Raw genomic sequence first — 18,505 nt, forward strand, 5'->3', positions numbered from 1 at the left:
CAAATTCTTTGTTTTGTAGTTAATTTTCCTGTCGAACTATTTCTGATTACATTAATATTATAAATTAGATAGTAAAATGGATTATTCTGTAGATACTTAAAATATTCTAACTGTCAGATTACACGTTAGTAAGACGAAAACAACACATTTGAGTATGAAGTCCTCACAAAACATACCTATAAAAATAAAAACGTTTTTATTTTATAATAAGAAATTTAAAGATATGTGCAATGGGATGCGTGTAGATTCAGATATAGTCGATTGTAGGGTCGGTTATATAACAATGCCAAATTCCATCGGTACATTTTTTTGAACTCCGAAAATGAGTGTATATTATACTAGACTAGTACCTAAATAAGTGTAGGTAAATCCCACCGATGTTATATAAAAAAAAAATCAAATCCAAATTTTTATTTTTATTTACAGTTATACATTTAAATGTATAATTTTTTTAAATAATATTTATACAATAATAATGATGAGGTTGAAACTAAATTTGCAAAATAAAATTAGGTCAAGTTGGGGAAATAGGTCATGATTTTGACATTGAATTCATTGCGTAATTTAATTTAGCCCTTAAATTGGGAAGAAAAATATGTCATTTTAATCAAATTAAGTCTTAACTCAAAATTTAAAATTTAAATTAAATTTGGCAAAAACTAATATTTATGGAGTTTATACGTTTATATTACAGATCAGAAGTTAGTATCAATGTAATTGACATATTTTTACAGTAGAATTCACATATAAAAATATGAAATCGGTAGAATTTACAACCATCCATGGAAAGACCGAGTTTAAACCTTTACCTTTTGCCCCCTTTTATACAAATGGGTTTAGGGACCGCATATACTGTGTGCGGTTCATTGTATTATATTAGTCTCATGTATATACACGTCCAGATAACTGCACAACAATTTTATCTAATGTATATAATGGACCTGACCGAGACCAACCTTATAATCGAATCGATGTCACAAATGATTTGGCCAGTCGTCAATCAACGTTCCATTGTGCATTCGAGCAAATAATAATTATAATATTAAATCGAGGGGACGACCTCAACGACGACCACGGCGCGACGCTCGGTATATATAGTATAATTACAGGAAATCGGTACGTGTATGTGCTTATATAATATGTATGAACCGTATTACTTAACCGGGGTTGGTTCAATTTCATCCCCTGATCGACAATAATTATTATTGTTGACAATTTTGGACCCATCAGCCCACGATTTCCATTACAGCAATAATAATATTATGCTTAGTTACCTACCGTTTAATCAGTCTTTGTCGTTTCGCTATAATTTCCATCATGCACCGGCGAAGATCGAGATAACGTCCAAAATAATTAAATCCTCATATCTCTATAATATACCTATAATAGAAACTACGTCAATAATGGTACAAAATAAACGACCGTGCTTTTTTGACGCGGACGTACGTCGTATAACCTCTCGTGGGGGTGCGTGCTTAATTATATTATATACTTTTACTACCTATAGAATAGTTTCGTTTTGGTCGAAAAATAGTTGCCGGGGAAGGGAAATTGCTTGAAAAATGACTAGCCTGTAAGTTCTACAAATCATGTACAATATATATTTTAATATTATATACCATGAACAAAATTAGTGTATACTGTATAGGTACTGCATGTCTCGCATACGGCATTGTTTTTTTTATCGCAATGTCTCTATATTACATAATTCGTATAATCCTATGATTTTTTTATGATATTTTAATAAAAAAAATACATAGTTATCTACTATAGTATATAATTTATTATTGTGCGGTAAGGGCGGGAAGTGAGCTATTTCTACAGTCACGAGTATCTGGCATTGCCTTCCCACACGGGCTACGCATAGGTAGGTTCCCAACGTTTTTGTTGTAACTCTTTCATCTAAATTTACGGTAACGCATTATGGACAGTTCTTACTGTACCCACTAGGTATCTAGAATTGAAAAATTGTTTCATAGCACAGTATGGAAGTATCCCACCTACCCACTAGTGACTAGTAGGCATAGGTAGTACCTATATCGGCTATATGATATATTAATTAGATAAATCGTACCAATACGTAAGATACGTTTATATTAATCTCAAATCAGGTTACTAATAATGACTTTTAGCATTAATTAAATACTGTTTGCTAGATGTAAACCAGTCATTTTCCAACGCTTTTATCGACATTGAAAATTAAACTTCTTGTGTCCAGGTGTGACAAAAAATTATTATTATATTATGCTCCTCTTCATTATTATATTTATAATTCCATTGCCAAACGTTCGAACTAGTATATTAATGGTGTTTATCGTAATTTATAGCATTTCATATCATATAGGTATCCAATATACTTTTACGTCAAATTAGCGGATGTTTCACAATACTCAAATTTTCTTCTCATAACCCGGGAGACTTCTTGAGTAAAAAAAAGTAATGATAATGATTTAAGGGGCAACTCGGGTTATCCAGTGCCTGTAAATTGCCTATAATATGTACCTATACCCATACCTATAATACAAATATTACAATGTCTTCTGGTTGCAAGAGTTAGGATTTTCCCATTAACGATTGTAACTGAACACACATTATAATATTATGAAAGTCATTGAGAAAAATTAAAAACCAGATAAGTGCATAATATAATATATTATTGTACGTGTGTGTCACAAAGAGTAATAACTATTCTCCTTTCGCTTAGGGAATGTGGTTACTTTGCGTATACGACCGAGAGCGTGGGGATCAAACAGATTAAACTTTTGTAGGGGTATTTTATTAAATTTTTTTTTCATTATGTGGGATACTACAGTAGCGAGTATAGTGAGATAATGTATATTTCGTATATACGTAATACACATTATATACTTCTTTCAACGGTCGGATGAACGCGAATGTGTTTTGATCGGTGGAATATTTCATTAGTATAACGAACTTTGTATACCTATTGTATTATAACGATTAATAAGGCGTTTAAGAGACTCGTGTTGGAACAAATATTGTTTACTCGGCGAGGGTTCCAATGGTTTTAGCGATATCGTCATCTGTGCAGATATCGGATAATGCGCATTCGGCTATAGGGAGTGAAATATTCGCGTGCACGTGGGTATGGTAGAACACCATTTGGTTAAGTATCTGGTATATAATGTAAAAAACAAAACAAAATTAATACAGAATGCATACAGAATAGCACTTCCCTTCGTACATTTTTAAATTACATTTTCATTCGAGAGTTATTTTTTATCTGTTCAACCGGTCGCGGTATAGCGGGTGTAAATATACGTATCAGCTATGTTTTTTGTATATTAAAATTAAATTAATATTATTAATACCATCTATAGGGTTCTAAAGTGATGATCGGCAGTCTTCTAAAGCATATGCATTTTGTTAAATAAATTAAACATTTTAATAACATACACTTGTCGTTATTTATCGAGATACCCGAGTGGTTAAAAATTGTAAAATAATAACGAAAGATTTTTATTATAATGTTATACACTTAGCATATGTAAACAAAAACTTTACTCTCTCTGAATATAATACGATGATCAGCGGAAGCTGATGTACTTATTAATAAATATTTAGAACCGTAGTCAAAGTTACCTCAACCAATCTCAAAATTAATATTATATTATACCTATATATTATATACAGTGTTATTATACCAGAATTTTTTTTTATCCTATATTATACGATTTTTTTTATATATTTTTACTTTGTAGGGGAAAAATGTTTGAATAATCTAGAAATAAAGGTCGGCATGTCCTTAAAAATGTATAACATTTCAAACAAGGTTATAATATAGCATAATATGACTAAACGAGATAATTTTGAAAACTTCGATTAAGTAGATCAAGTTGGGTTAGGTTAATAAAAAAATAAAAGAATTTTTAAATATATAAAACATTATTTTGGCTGTGGAAAAAAACATTTGGAAAAAAATCTATTCTCTACAATAATTAGTTCCACCATAGCACACTACGTATAATACTAATAATAATAATAATGACATATTGTAATAATTTATATTGGTTGTATACTTGTATATAGGTACCCATGATATAATATTTAATGATGTGGTGATATATATAAGTTAAAAAAAAGCTTAAGTTTAAAGAGCAAATCCTATAGTATAGTTATAATAATTATTTTATCAATAATCGATGTACTTATACCCAAGTTATACCTATCAATTATTATGTTACTACTATCTTTTAACTTCTATAAGACAATAAATTGTTGATATTAGGTACCTCTCGTGCGAGTTTCGTATGTAGACGCGTTATCTATGAACTAAATTATAAACATTAGTAGAAGAGTATTAACAATTATCTATTGAGTAAAAATATAATTACATGTAGGTGCATAATAATATTAACACGAAAAACCAAATAGGTCAGGTTACAATTATAGGTAAACAAATACGAAATTGTTCCCACGTTTGAAGTTCACGAAACGAAATTAAGATTCCTATAGTAACATAAATATGTTTTTGGGCTGGATAATTTTTTGTTCTGACCGGTTTTTCGTAAAGTTTTTGTTATCATGGTTACTTAAAAAAACATAATTATAATTCATAGAATTTTCCTTTTCAAGTAAAAATATCGATTAGCGTGCTATGGTTTTATCTATTAAATACCTATTTTTGTATATATAATTAATGTATTATAGTTATAATATATTATTACTAGGTATACTATTATACTAGGTGCTCTGTGTCCGACCCTCCCCTCCCATCATCGACTTCAAACATGAAATGTCGCTTCGCTCGAATGTCGATGAGTTATAATCATGTTACCGTAAGAAATTCAAATGAAATATAAAACAATATTTCGTTTACGCAACCATACCAATAAAATCAAAAATAAATTGGTTTAGTAAAATAAATTCAATAATATTGAATATTATGTTTGATTTCATTGTTTTTGGTTTATATTTTAATTTCAGTTCTGGGGCTACAACTAGACAATATATCGGGTCATCGTACATCTGTCCCCTCAAAACATAAAATATTTTGTGTAAAACCGATCACTTGACTCGAATATTATGTCACCTTAGGTCTTATAAGTATTATCAAGCACGGTTGGGGATCATTGATGCTTCATACCATCAGCAAAATAATCTGGCCACTTGTAGTTGTTTATTCAGTTCCTTTATCCAGTTCTAAGTTTATGTATCAGTGTTGTGGCAACTACGTAATATTTTACATTATACATGAATGAGCATGGCACCACAAAATAAAGAAAGTGACAGAAAATTATTATACTAAACAGAAATATATTATTATTGCTATATTTACCGTAAACAAATTTTTTAAATTAAATACTCATAACTATGTATTATGTTTATATTATTATTATTATTATTACTATTATGCTTATATACTTGGGGATTTCCACATCTATTACCCTCTACTGAACCCCCTTGTAATCTACGTCCCGGCTGTTCAAAGGTCAACCTCCTTCACACTTTGAAATTTAATATATGTTATTTGAAATATTTAAAAAATAAAATGTACAATACTTTTTATATCATTTCTAATAATATAATTATTATTTTATTGCTATATTTATTTCGTCGAACACGCTGTAATATGACATTACGCAGAGGCATGACATAATAATTATAACTATTATCATTATTTTAATTATTATATGACGTGCGTCAATAATGGCTCGATTTTTTTTCTTTATTTACAGGAACGCAGAGGAGGTGAGGCGCGAGGACAACGAGCTGCAAGGCGTGTCCCAGCACGTCATCACCGTTGACGGCGAAGCGGTGACGTCCGTCAACGGAAAACTGTTGGCCGGACACACGGTCGGCCGGGACGCGGGTGACGACGTGGACCAGGTGTCCGTTTGCTCGTGCACGTGCGTGGGACCAGTGCAGTACGACTACAACCGGGACATACGGCCGGCGGAAAGGGCGGCCGCAAACGCAGCGGCTGCGGCGGCCGTGGTCTACAACAGTCCGCCGACCGAACAGCCCCTGCTGTCCTTGAAGCGGGTGTCCATATAAAGGACAGGAGCGGGGGCGGAGATTGAGGGTGGTTTTGGTGGAAGGTATGACCATATTATGTTATATTGTAAGGGCTGGGTCAGGGTGGCAGCGTGATATATGAGATTGTCTAGGGACGTATTATTGTTATGATTATTATTATTTTTTTTATATTCACTCCCCCCCCTCACGAAATAAAATATGGCCACAAGTCTATGCCGTTACACGTTTCGTCCGAAATATAGGCGCAGGCAGATTTAACAGCTGTACAGGATCGTTCAGAAGTCTTCGTCCGATTTCAAAAATGAATATTTATTTAACGAATCAAGATGCTAGGATGAATTGGTATATAGTAAATAATCGAGTTTCAATAAAGTGTTTAATATTCAATGTTATGATCTCACTCGTTATAGGTTACCTACATACACATAATATACGATAAGGTGTTTTTCTCATACGTCTATCTCGGCAGTAACCGACAACAGTTCACCAACATTACAAACGCTCATAAGATGCTGTTAATCGGCTACAAAAATAAAAAGTTAACGAAATAACCTCAGCTGTCGAATCGTAACAATAATAGGTGACGCCTACCTGTGATTTGTGTTTGCTGAGCCGTAGTCGGATGAAGACTTTTGATTCACTCTGTACAATTATACTCGAATATACAGATCATATAGACATTAGATATCATATAATATATTATAGTTGTTCTATATTAATAACCGTACGCATCTTACTGTCCTATAGATGATACGGTTTAAATCTTTACGATCTACGGATAGGTACCTACTCAAGTAGTACGCCTTGCCCTTGTTCAACACTAAAATTCGCATATTAAATAAATTATTATATAATATTACTTCCGAAGTTTGAGAGGTAGCGTTCACATATTTTGAGGTTCAGTATCGTCTCCATTCTGTGAGTTAACTGCGATACACATAATACGATACGACAGTTAATAAAATTATGATTCAAGTGTACGGAGTTGTTCGCCAGCGCTTTCGACGGGTTTAAAAATGGAAATTTCAACGACTTTTTATAACTAATAAAAATCAAAAAATATTATGTAGGTAACAAGATTACACCTAAACTGACGATGGCACCGGACCAGTTATTAAATTACTTGATTCTTCCAACGAGATTTTGACGCGATTTGCAATTTAATGACGCGAATAAATTAAGTTAGACATTGGACCGGTTGTGTAACAGCGACACACTGCTTTTCACCAGCGTATTATAAAACATTAATATTGTTAAATATTGTAAAATACCTACCAACCTATGACCGTTTTAAATTTTTTTTTTCAAATAGCTACTTTGTTTGTGCACTATTTTGTAGTAGGTACGTTATTTCATTATCTAAATAATACCAAAATTAATTCATTGATTGTGATTGTATAACTTGCGTTTTACTTTTTAAAACCGATATGAAACGATCTAATAGCCATTTTCCGTAGGTGCCTATGTATATGTTTATTCTGTATAAAATCAAGAGTACCTACCTATATTAGTAACATCTTCTTTGGAATAATTTATATAAAAAAATTATTTGTCTGCGGAGGCTATAGTGTCATAATATAGTGATCAGACTGTACTCTGCGTACTACACACACTTTATATTATTCATAAACGATTTTCGTCCATATGACGGTCCCCAAGACATTTAAATATCGTATAATTATTTTTAAAGTTTCCTATATTTTGATCCCGTTTTTTTGACTTTAATACAGCGTATTATAATATTATTAGTGGGGTCACGACGACGGTGACGACTTTACATGTAGACAATCCCATTTAAACCACATTCGATTTTATCCAATTACAATGCCATATAAACTGTAGCAGTTTTAAATCCTCGGGTGTAAAATTAATCAATCTCGTATATTACCGACCTACTTACATTTTTGTTTTTCATTTTAACCGAACATAGTAATTTCATGATAATTTATTAAATATCATAATATGAAAACGTAAATATGTTAAAACGAAATATCATTATTTATTGTTTATAAGTTTTAAATTGTAATAAACGACATAATATTAATATTATTATGTATAGATTTTGTATTTTTTTTTTCATGTTTTCGTTGTTAATATAATATGATTATCAATAATTATTATAACAGACTGTTTTTATTATACTATGTATATTATGCGATCAATATTCTTGGATGTCGCGTTCCTCTTCTCCTAATTTTAACCGTTTCCTACCTCAGCATAATAAAATATAATTTCGAATCGTATTATATATATTTATACATACCTACAAGTTAATGTGATGAAGTCATGGTAAATGCATAAAACTTAATTTATCATCGGTATTTAACATTTATTCGGGGGGGAGGGGGGGGGGGAAGCACACTATGACCAAATCAACCGACACTTAATTTCGTGAAACTATGCATAGGTTTCATAATATATTATTACAATATTATTACCAGCGACGTGTTGTGTGGCTAGGTAACAATAACAGATAATATCTGATAACCGGACCGGTGACCATTATAGTTAATGCACTAGCTAAACTAGTTATAGGAATGACTCGTTGCTTGGGTAACGTCATACGATTATATAGGTGCTGATATAATACTTATATAGTTATAATGTATTACGTGACCGGTTCACTATATAATAATATTACTATATCTGACTTCCACCTGATTATAAAATATTTAGACATAATTCGCAGAGGTATGTATATAATATTATATGTGTGTGTGTACTAATATTGTTCGTTTAAATAATGTATTGTACATTTTGGACGTCTCATCTTCCATCAATCATTAATTAGATATACGAAACTATTTGAAATTAAACCTAACAAGTGAAACATTGATAGATCAAGTGATCAACCAACGATATGCACTGCGACTGTCTGAAGATCGAGACGCACGCCGGAAAACTGACCGGAGCTTGACCCAGAGTATTTTTATGGAAAATACATTTTTTGTTTATAAAAAGACAAATTTTGGGACGGGCAACATCAGGCAGGCAGCTAGTACACACACACACACACACACATGGCGTGCCCGCGAACACGCACGCACACACACAAACTCTACAAGGGCATTTAAAATGAGAGGAGGTGGAGGTCATAAGCTAGTGGTTATTTTTTTTTCAACAGGTTTTACAAGTACTTATCGTTTTGTTTAGAACAATGAATTTATTTTATTATACTACAATACTGCATAATAGTATTATTATATAATGCATACATAGGTGATAGGCACATAGTGGTAATATATGAGTTTGTAAATAGTTTACTAGTAACACGTGTAAAACTATAATAACTATACTATATATTATAGTCACTATAGTGTATTACAGTATACAATATGTAGGTAAATAATATTATAATAGATTGTTAATTCCTGATCTTTGATCCCACCATCACTTCTTAAGAGATCGTTATACCGATCGTTTTCATTGCAATAACACGGACACAAAAAATCAACGAAACGTTATTAAAAAATATAAACTCTGATTGTGAAATGTACATAGAACAATATATATGAAACAACCATATCAGTGTTTTTTTAAATATATGTTACTAAAAAAAGGAACGGTAATTAAGAATAAGTTTTAAAAACATGTAATAGCCATGTCAAAGTATATTGGAGCTCACGAATAATCTGTTTTTACAAAATTTGAATCACGTTTATTTTATATTCTATAATCGAGATTTGAGATATCCCCTACACTGTTAAAATATTATTTGTACGCAGATTAGACGTAAATAAATTTATAAACCATAATTATGATTATTAAATAAAAAAATTTAAAAAAACAGATTTTTTATGTATACATTTTTATAATTTTCATTACGTTTATTATTTATCCTATATCGCCAGTATCATTGAGTAAAATTAGAGTAAGTTACATAACAAATAGGTGAAAAAATTGATTATTAGACAATTTGTAAATTTCAAATATTCTTCTTTAACTTTGCCGATTTAATAATTAAAAAAACATTTTGATAGAATAATTGTTTTGAAAAAAATATTTTACTCAAATCTGTAAAAAAAATTAGGGGGTTACCTTTATACCATATCCTAAACTTTTTTTCTTTGAAATTGATTCCACGTTTTAGTAACAAATTCGTAACCACAAATTTAAAAGTCACCTCTTAATCTCATCATCGCAAAAATCGTTTTCCCAAAACGAGTGTTGGGGTAACGTTACGCTAGGACCTGCGCCTCAAAGTTATCAACTAGCTTGTAGTTACTTATCAAAAAAAAAGCAAGTAGCATTGTGCTGAAAGGATATACAAGAAATTTTAGAAATTTTCTAAAAACATGTATAATTGGTAGGTAATACCTAACGGCTATACTTCTTTCACCTCGTCATAATGGTATAATTTCAATCTGAGAATATTTAACTGAAATATTTAGTTATATACCGCATAGAGCAGTGGTCTAAGAACTCAAATTACCAACGGGCCATATTATATTTACATCAAAAGTTCACAGGCAGAACACCTTTTTTTACTCAACTTAATGCTAAATCCAAAATAAACGAATTGAATGAAGACAACATTTATTATTTCTTCTATTGATTAATGATTATAATTATAATTATAATTTATCTGTGTTTAATACTAGATACCTATATTACAAAGGTGTACTTGTTTATTTTTCGTTTAATAGTTATTTATTTGTATTTTTAAAATTGTTGAAGGAATTAATGTTTCTTGAGAGGCACAATGAATAGGTTCGCGGGCCCCCCATGTTTGAGCTGACCACTGCCTTAGAGAGAACATATAGTGTATAGTCATCGCTAAATGTTCTGAACGTTTCTAAAAGTACATTAATTACATATACATATTGTGACTGGCATGACTTTCACATATTCTGTGCGATGAAATCCAATTTTATTTTATTGTGTTGTCATGAAGTATTTGTTCTGTTCTTTTGAAACAATATCGACGCGATAGTCGATTATGTCACGAAACTACAACACGGGTTCATTTTAGTAACTTTTTAGTAGTTTTAGTAAACTCCAAGTGCTATAATTGAGATACCGTATTATAATAATGGTATGTATTATGGGGAATGAATGGAACCGCAGAATAAAGAAAGACCGTGGATATCGAACACCTTAATATACTCATAGGTATGCGCAGCCCGTTGTGACAGAGTGGGCCAAGCCAATGACGATTCAAAACAGTTTTATTTAATTGATAATCATATATACTTAAATTTATACATCACATAGCCCACTAAATAAAGCATAAATTCGATTGCACAAATGTTTTTTTGGTATGTTATAGTAGGGTTAAAGATTTAAAAACGGGGTACCTACGTCATAAAATAAAATATAAATATAAAATTGATGTTCCTTTGTGGAGAACAAAAGTTGATTTAATTTCGCAGTAGGACCTGTTTGTATATTGCAGTGGCACAACCAGGGTAGGGTCTAGAACCATCTCCCCCTCTTGGGCCATACCTATAATGGGTGAGTATACTACCTATAAATAGTGGGTATGAAAAACGTTTCGTAACGTTCTAACAAGTATGGACCCTTGAAATTCTGGTTGCACAAATGGAATATATTGTGTAATATATAGGAGTACCTATTATAATAGTATATATACTATATAGGTTCTATACTATTTGAAAATACGTAAAATATTTCATAATTGCAGATTACACTGAAATATTCAGACCAATAATGCAAAATTAAAATACCAAAATATTTTTTATAAGTAGGTATCTAAATATTATAATCACAATATTGTCCGTCATTGATTATATTGTATTATACTATCATACTATTATACTACGTAGGTAATTATAATAGGAAGTTAGCGGCCTGAGGGCAAAAAGTTATCAACGCCAGCTCTCGCCGATAAATAAATCTACCAATTACATTATATGCATTGTACTAATAATGAAAATTAAACATTTCTTTAAATGAAAAAAACTATAATAACAACCTTAAGTGAATATATATATGCTAAATAAAATTAGATTTTCTCATCCTTTTTATACTCGACCACCCAGAGCTGTGGGCACAGTGTAATTTAATCCTTGATTATGAAATCCGGACATAAAAGCAAAGAACAAAATATTCAAAACTTAAAACTATTTTCAAAAAAAAGTGGAGCTCAGTAAGCTTAGCCTAATAATGGCAGGTAATAAAAAATCCGATTAGGTCATTTTCAAAGTTAATATTTAGTATTCTCAAAATCCTAGCAAGGACCGGTGTCTTAAAGATAAAGCTCATATTATTAATTTACAATGTTCATTCAAATAATAGTATATTTAAATTAGTATTTTAAAATTAGTATATTTTTTTTAAATTGTGTATTCCTACATACTTTTAAAATTATTATAGCTTGCCATATAATTATATAAATATCACTAACATATCACAAAATAAGTTTTAAAAAAATCAGTGCAACTAAAATTATTGATTCCCGTCCATTGTTTGTTGAATCCCAAACTGCTCCCATCCCTAAGAGTTCGTTATTAATATTCCTAAATAGATCCAGTATTCAACAACAAAAATTCTAATTTCTAAGATTTATACTATGTAGTGGGCTTAACGAGACCATTGTTGACTTAGTCTGAACTCATTCAACTTTAAATTTGAAATGTTTCAACAAAAACATGAATTTGATATTTAAATTATGATATTTTTCAAAATAATTATCAAATTTTAAATAATCGATATATTTACTTTCATATAAAATTAAAAAACACTTATACATTATCACACCTATTTTGGGCCACTCCTAATAAGTCTGTATAAAGTGCGAAGGACTTTTTGTTGTCAAAAACGGTAGCCGTTGGGAATTGACGGATATTCGTAAAACGGGAGCCAATTTGGCTATATCCACAATAATAGGTTATAGGTTATTCAACGATACAATTGATTTTGCTGTATCGATTTTTCTGTGTTTTGTATATTTTGCTATTTTAATTAACAATCACCGTTTTAATTTCGCTTATTTAGATGCCATGATTGTGGTATACACACTTACACATACTTACTGTACAGATGTTACACACTTCGAAATGTGACCAAATTCAACACGTGCAGACCATCATCGTGTACAAACATTGTATTGTATTGTATCGTTCAACCGTATAACCCTACGTATACTCGTATTTACCTCGTTAGCCCTAGTTTATACCTTACGTCACGCGTTCACATTAGTTGTGATCGTTAAATAATATCTTTAGCCTTTTCTACACAAAAGCCTATAATTATTGAAACCCTCTGTTTGCTCTCGCCTCTCGCGCCAGGTCTCACCAGCTCCCTCGACAAAAGCGTTTAAGTATAACTGAATATAAGGAAAACAAACTCAGTCCGCTTTCGTAAACAACGTTATGACATTATTATTCTGACGATTTTCTTTTACGAATATTTCAAAAGGACAATGACCTCTAAGGGGTCCTCTATTCTGAGACATAATATGCAAACGCGGAAAAACATAAAACGACGAAAATATAATAATATTATAATACGTCCCGTGACGCGAATAATAAATGTAGGCTGTTTACGTAGTACCCTACCCATGTCACATAAATCCGTAAAACACGTATCGAGATTCGGGAAAACTTGAGTTATAAAATCGAGCCATGTAATGAACAAAGATAGCAGTTTCCCCTGGCAATAGTATCCATAGTTCTCGAAACTTCGACGTTTTTGGTGTATTGTATTAACAGTAAATTTTTATATTGAAGTAAAATAAAGCCAGAACAACAAGGGTTCCTTCCAATATAATAATATGGAAAACAAAAAAATGATTTTCTTCATTCTTTTCCTAATATAATGGAGATTATATTTTTCATATATTTTTATATGCACACTAAATTGTTTCAGTTTTATATCCTACATTAGATACAAAATATTGTTACCTGCTATATTTATTTGAGGATGTGTGTAGGAGAACGAGCGGAACAATATGACGTGTGAACAACGTCACTGAACGAGTGCAACGCACGTGTTTTGTAATTTATAAATGGTTTTATGGATAGCAGCTGTCGATTGACGTTAATCACACTGTATACGGTTTTTACCGACACGTGTGGGCCCTAGCGCGTGTGTACTCGAATACGACAAAAGTATTATTATAGATTGTCGGCATCACCCCACATTTTGGAGAAATGTGCCATGAAAATGTGTGCTATCGAAGAGAACCAACGAGGGGAATCCGGAGAGGACCTTAACCCCATGATAACATCGTGAAGTTGTTATTTGTACAATGTTGTACACTATCTTATCAACACGCGCGGGTCGATATTTGGTAAGGAAAAAAACAGAACACAGATTAGGACCGACGAGAAACTTGATAATAATTAATTAGACATTATATTCTTACTATCGATATTGATATATTTTATTGATATTTTTTTATATTCTGAGCGTGGCAAGAATATTGTATTGGTCTTACAATAATCTGTAGTCTAGTTGTTTTTACTGTTTCTGTCGTAACCTTTTGGAATAGAAAAAATACTTCGACCTTCAGCTTTTAGCGTGTTTTAGATTGAAAACATGATATGGTTGGACCTTTTGGGAATCAAAAGTAAAAATGTCCAGTAGTATTCAAAATAATTGAAAAAAACATTTGGGAAAAACAATGATTTTACGTAAAAGCAGTTTTCGAACAAAATCGAATTTGTCTTTTGTTTTAATTCAAAAATGAAAGTAGTACCTATGCATACATGTATTTTTGATAAAATTATTATATTATAATTTATGAAACAAGATACGTATAAATAATTTTCAATATATTTATTTTATTATAACTTGTAATATTTAAGAATAAACATTTAATATTTTGGATATTTTTAGCTTTATTTTTGGTTGTGAAGAAAACTAGGTTGAAAATGTTGTACAATATTTCTTATAAGTTTTCCTCGCTGAAACCAGAAAGTCTTCAAAACACAAACACAAATTCACAAATTATTGTTGTTACAACAGGGATTTCAAGTTCAAATGTTGACTAAATCTAATATTTTAACAAACATTTTTTTTTATTTTTGCGTACCTAGTTCAAAAATTCTATAGTCACAGAGACTTGAAACTATTCACAATGCAGTGACATCGTATCTTGTTATTTACTTTATACAATACATTTAAAAATAAATTTAGAATACATCTTTTAAACGATATTCTGCACATAGAACTTATTTAGATACACAGCTAGTTATGCGCTATTTACACACGACTTATATGACAATACTATTATATTAATACATCATATTATACACAATTTTTTTTAGTAAAAAAATAGTTCATTACACCGTCGCATAACTAATAGAAAAATATATTACTATCATAATAATATAACTATTATATTAGGTATATTATAATAAAATATCCTATTAGAATTACAGCCCGTCTCCGTTTAAATCGTATACAGTGGTTTTTATTGAATTCAAATTTAACACAATATAGTTATTACAGTGACTTATTCATTGACTCAGCACTTACCTACTATACAGCACGGTGACTACTCGGGAGTTTTTTTTTGTCGAAATGCCGTTACCTAACACTGCAGTGGACAACTAATCCTTGAATGATACTCCACGCTGAAATAATATCGTTATTTATAATATTATTATGATCCATCACTATTAATAAGTCGTCCAGTTTCTCAAATCTTGCAAACAGTGATTGCACGCGCTTTTGATTTTATATTTTATAATTAATAATAGCTATAAATTACTACTGGGTGTTACATCGGTTATTTGATAAACCTACGATATAATATAGCCCATAAAGGTATTGTTAACAACAACGACACTCATCAGTTTTTATTGTAATTTGCAAAAAATAAGCTATTATAAGGGCCAGGACTTTATAGCTATGTATTTTTGGGATAGAAAGATATGTCGAAAACGGAATACAGACTACGGTTATTATTACATTAATTTTGGAAAAAAAAACATAATATTTTTAAATTGTAAGCGATATGTGCCTAATTATTATAATAAAATATATTAAACATTTACAATTAATACAGATATTCGTTAGATATGTTTTATGTAATAATTGGAACGAATAGAGTTTAAACGGTCATCGGTCGAGACAGAGCGGTCGTTAAATTACTTTTATCTGCGTAAGTGATATGGTCTTTGAGTGATTATATTTTACTAGTCTTTGCTATATTTTACATATTTTATACATTACCATATTATGTATCAATTTCAATATTATTTTAGGTACTAATATTATTTTAAAGTTAGATTTCATGAATAATTATTAATTAGGAGGTATGTACCTACGTAAATTGTATATTGTGATATTAATTTATAATTTTATTTTAGATTCTGAGCAGAGCGAGGAAGCTATTTTAATATTATGATTTATGAGTTTTGACAATGTACATTGCTTACAATATATATTAATAAAATAATAATATCTATAGGTACACATATATTCATACTTATTCTCATTTATCACATTTCTCATACTTCAATTGTTATAATTTTTGAACAACAGTGCAATTTTAGCAAAATAACTGCAAAACTACCTTGCCCATATTATTAATATTTCATGCAGTCACGTATACCGTATAAGACACAAATGTTTCAGAGTCGTAATTAATAATTGCTTAATGTTGACATTTTAATCGAAGTATGATAAAAATTCAAACTTAAGATGATCTCGAAAAAAAAATCGAAAAAACTAATAAACTTTTGTTCCCTTATTTCCTGAAATGGGCATTTCCTACAAAAATTATATTTATGACATTTTGTATACGCATTGGCCCCAACCCATTTAGTTTTTCTACGTTTGGAGAATTTGCAATGAATGTTACTCAAATAGTCAAATGATATATTCTTATTTTTATATAAAATTATGGAAAACAAATAAAAAAAATACTATACCTTTTTTTCTAATGAAAAAAATAATATTGAGATGATATCATGATATTGTTGTTGATAATCCTAAGCTGAGGATGACTGAATATAATTAGTATTTTCTGGCTGTTTGGATGTGATTATATGCAATTAATAAGTTTGATTATCAAACGATGTCTAGTAACACCAAAAATGAAACCTAGTCACACGTTACACATTTATTGAATTATAAACAAATGTTAGTTAATTTTAATTTTTTTTTCTTTCACTATCAATGACGGTAGAAATTGTATTGCTTTGTCAAAAAGTTTGAAAATTTGTTACGAAGTTCCTCATAAATTGTTCATATACCAATAAAAAATATCAGAAATACATCAGTACAATTTTTTTTATAACCAACCATTTAAATTTGAAAATTTGAAAAAATTTATCAACATCATTCTAATTTAACACATCCATTACAACAGGGGTTGACAACCTTTTCCAACAAGTGAGTTAAAAGTTACAAATACCTGGTGTACGACTACTATTTTATTAAGTATATAATAAGTATATCATTATTTCTATTATTACATGCATACATATGCATGATAATATTCTTTTATTATTTCTCCACAGGAAAATTGTGTTGTTCTTCGTTAAAAAATACTTAACTTTGTGTATAAAGCGTAAAAGTGTGTTTAAGCCTTAAACTTTATGATTGAACACGTGATCAATGGATATTGGTTTAATTAATTTTTAATACAATCGCCTAATATTCCTCTAAAAATCGATCCCTACATTAAAGTGACCCACTTAGACATTTTTTGTATAGCAGACCAGTACCCACTTGTCCACCTTTTTTTTTATACCTAATTCATTTTAGTATTAATTTTCATTAAGGTCACGCCACACTGCAGTGGTAACGGTAAAATTCTATTGTCTTGGCGATAAATTGTGACTTCTTCATTTTTCTGTTACCGCGTCTAGAACTAAATAATAAGTATTAAAAATTGAATTTGTTATTTACTTATATAATAATAGCGTTTTAACAGCCTAATGATGAAATTACTCCAACAAAATAACAAAAACAAGTTGTCCCGGATCAATATTTAGAGTTTGCCAACCCCCATCTCATGTATTTTATCGAAAATACATGAAATAGAAATATATTTTATATAATAGACAATATGTACCGCTATATTGTATACTCTTGGTATAATAATTATTATAATAGAACAAATTACGGCAAGTTTTTTAAACTATAATTTCCTATATTATTTTATGAACAAAATTACAACAATTAACAATATACTATGGTATAATTTATAATAATTATTAGCAATTGTATTTTTAAAAAGGTGGGTAAGTGGATGTCGCTCTGCTGTACAGTAGGTTAGAAGTGGGTCACTGTATAATGGGCAGTATTAAATTTGAATTCAATGATATAATATCACTGTATAAGAAAAACGATTCTGAGCGGAGACGGTATATCAGTCTATGTATTAGACATATAATATATACTTATCTATGGTATTAAAAAAAAAATTTGACCTATAATAGGTACCTATAATAAATTCCAAATTAATCATATCATAATATCTATTAAGGTACTTATAAGTTATAACGCGTTATACATCAACAAAAGACCGTGATAGAATCATAGATATATAATTGTATAACTTTAGAAGGTTTCAGGTACCCACGAA

General features: G+C 30.3%; 1 protein-coding gene across 5 annotated transcripts in view; it reads left to right on the forward strand.

The window, feature by feature from the left end:
- The window catches only part of LOC100163553 (two pore potassium channel protein sup-9), a 95,590-nt gene extending 87,470 nt beyond the window's left edge, over positions 1-8,120 (forward strand). For all 5 annotated transcript variants that reach the window (XM_029489197.1, XM_029489216.1, XM_029489191.1 and 2 more), the window contains one exon: positions 5,700-8,120. In XM_029489197.1, coding sequence (XP_029345057.1) covers positions 5,700-6,018 — 319 coding nt within the window. In that variant the 3' untranslated portion in view covers positions 6,019-8,120. The remainder of the gene's footprint in view (positions 1-5,699) is intronic.
- The last annotated feature ends 10,385 nt before the right edge of the window (positions 8,121-18,505 follow it).

This window comes from Acyrthosiphon pisum, chromosome X, assembly GCF_005508785.2.
Source record: "Acyrthosiphon pisum isolate AL4f chromosome X, pea_aphid_22Mar2018_4r6ur, whole genome shotgun sequence".
Classification (NCBI taxonomy): domain Eukaryota; kingdom Metazoa; phylum Arthropoda; class Insecta; order Hemiptera; family Aphididae; genus Acyrthosiphon; species Acyrthosiphon pisum.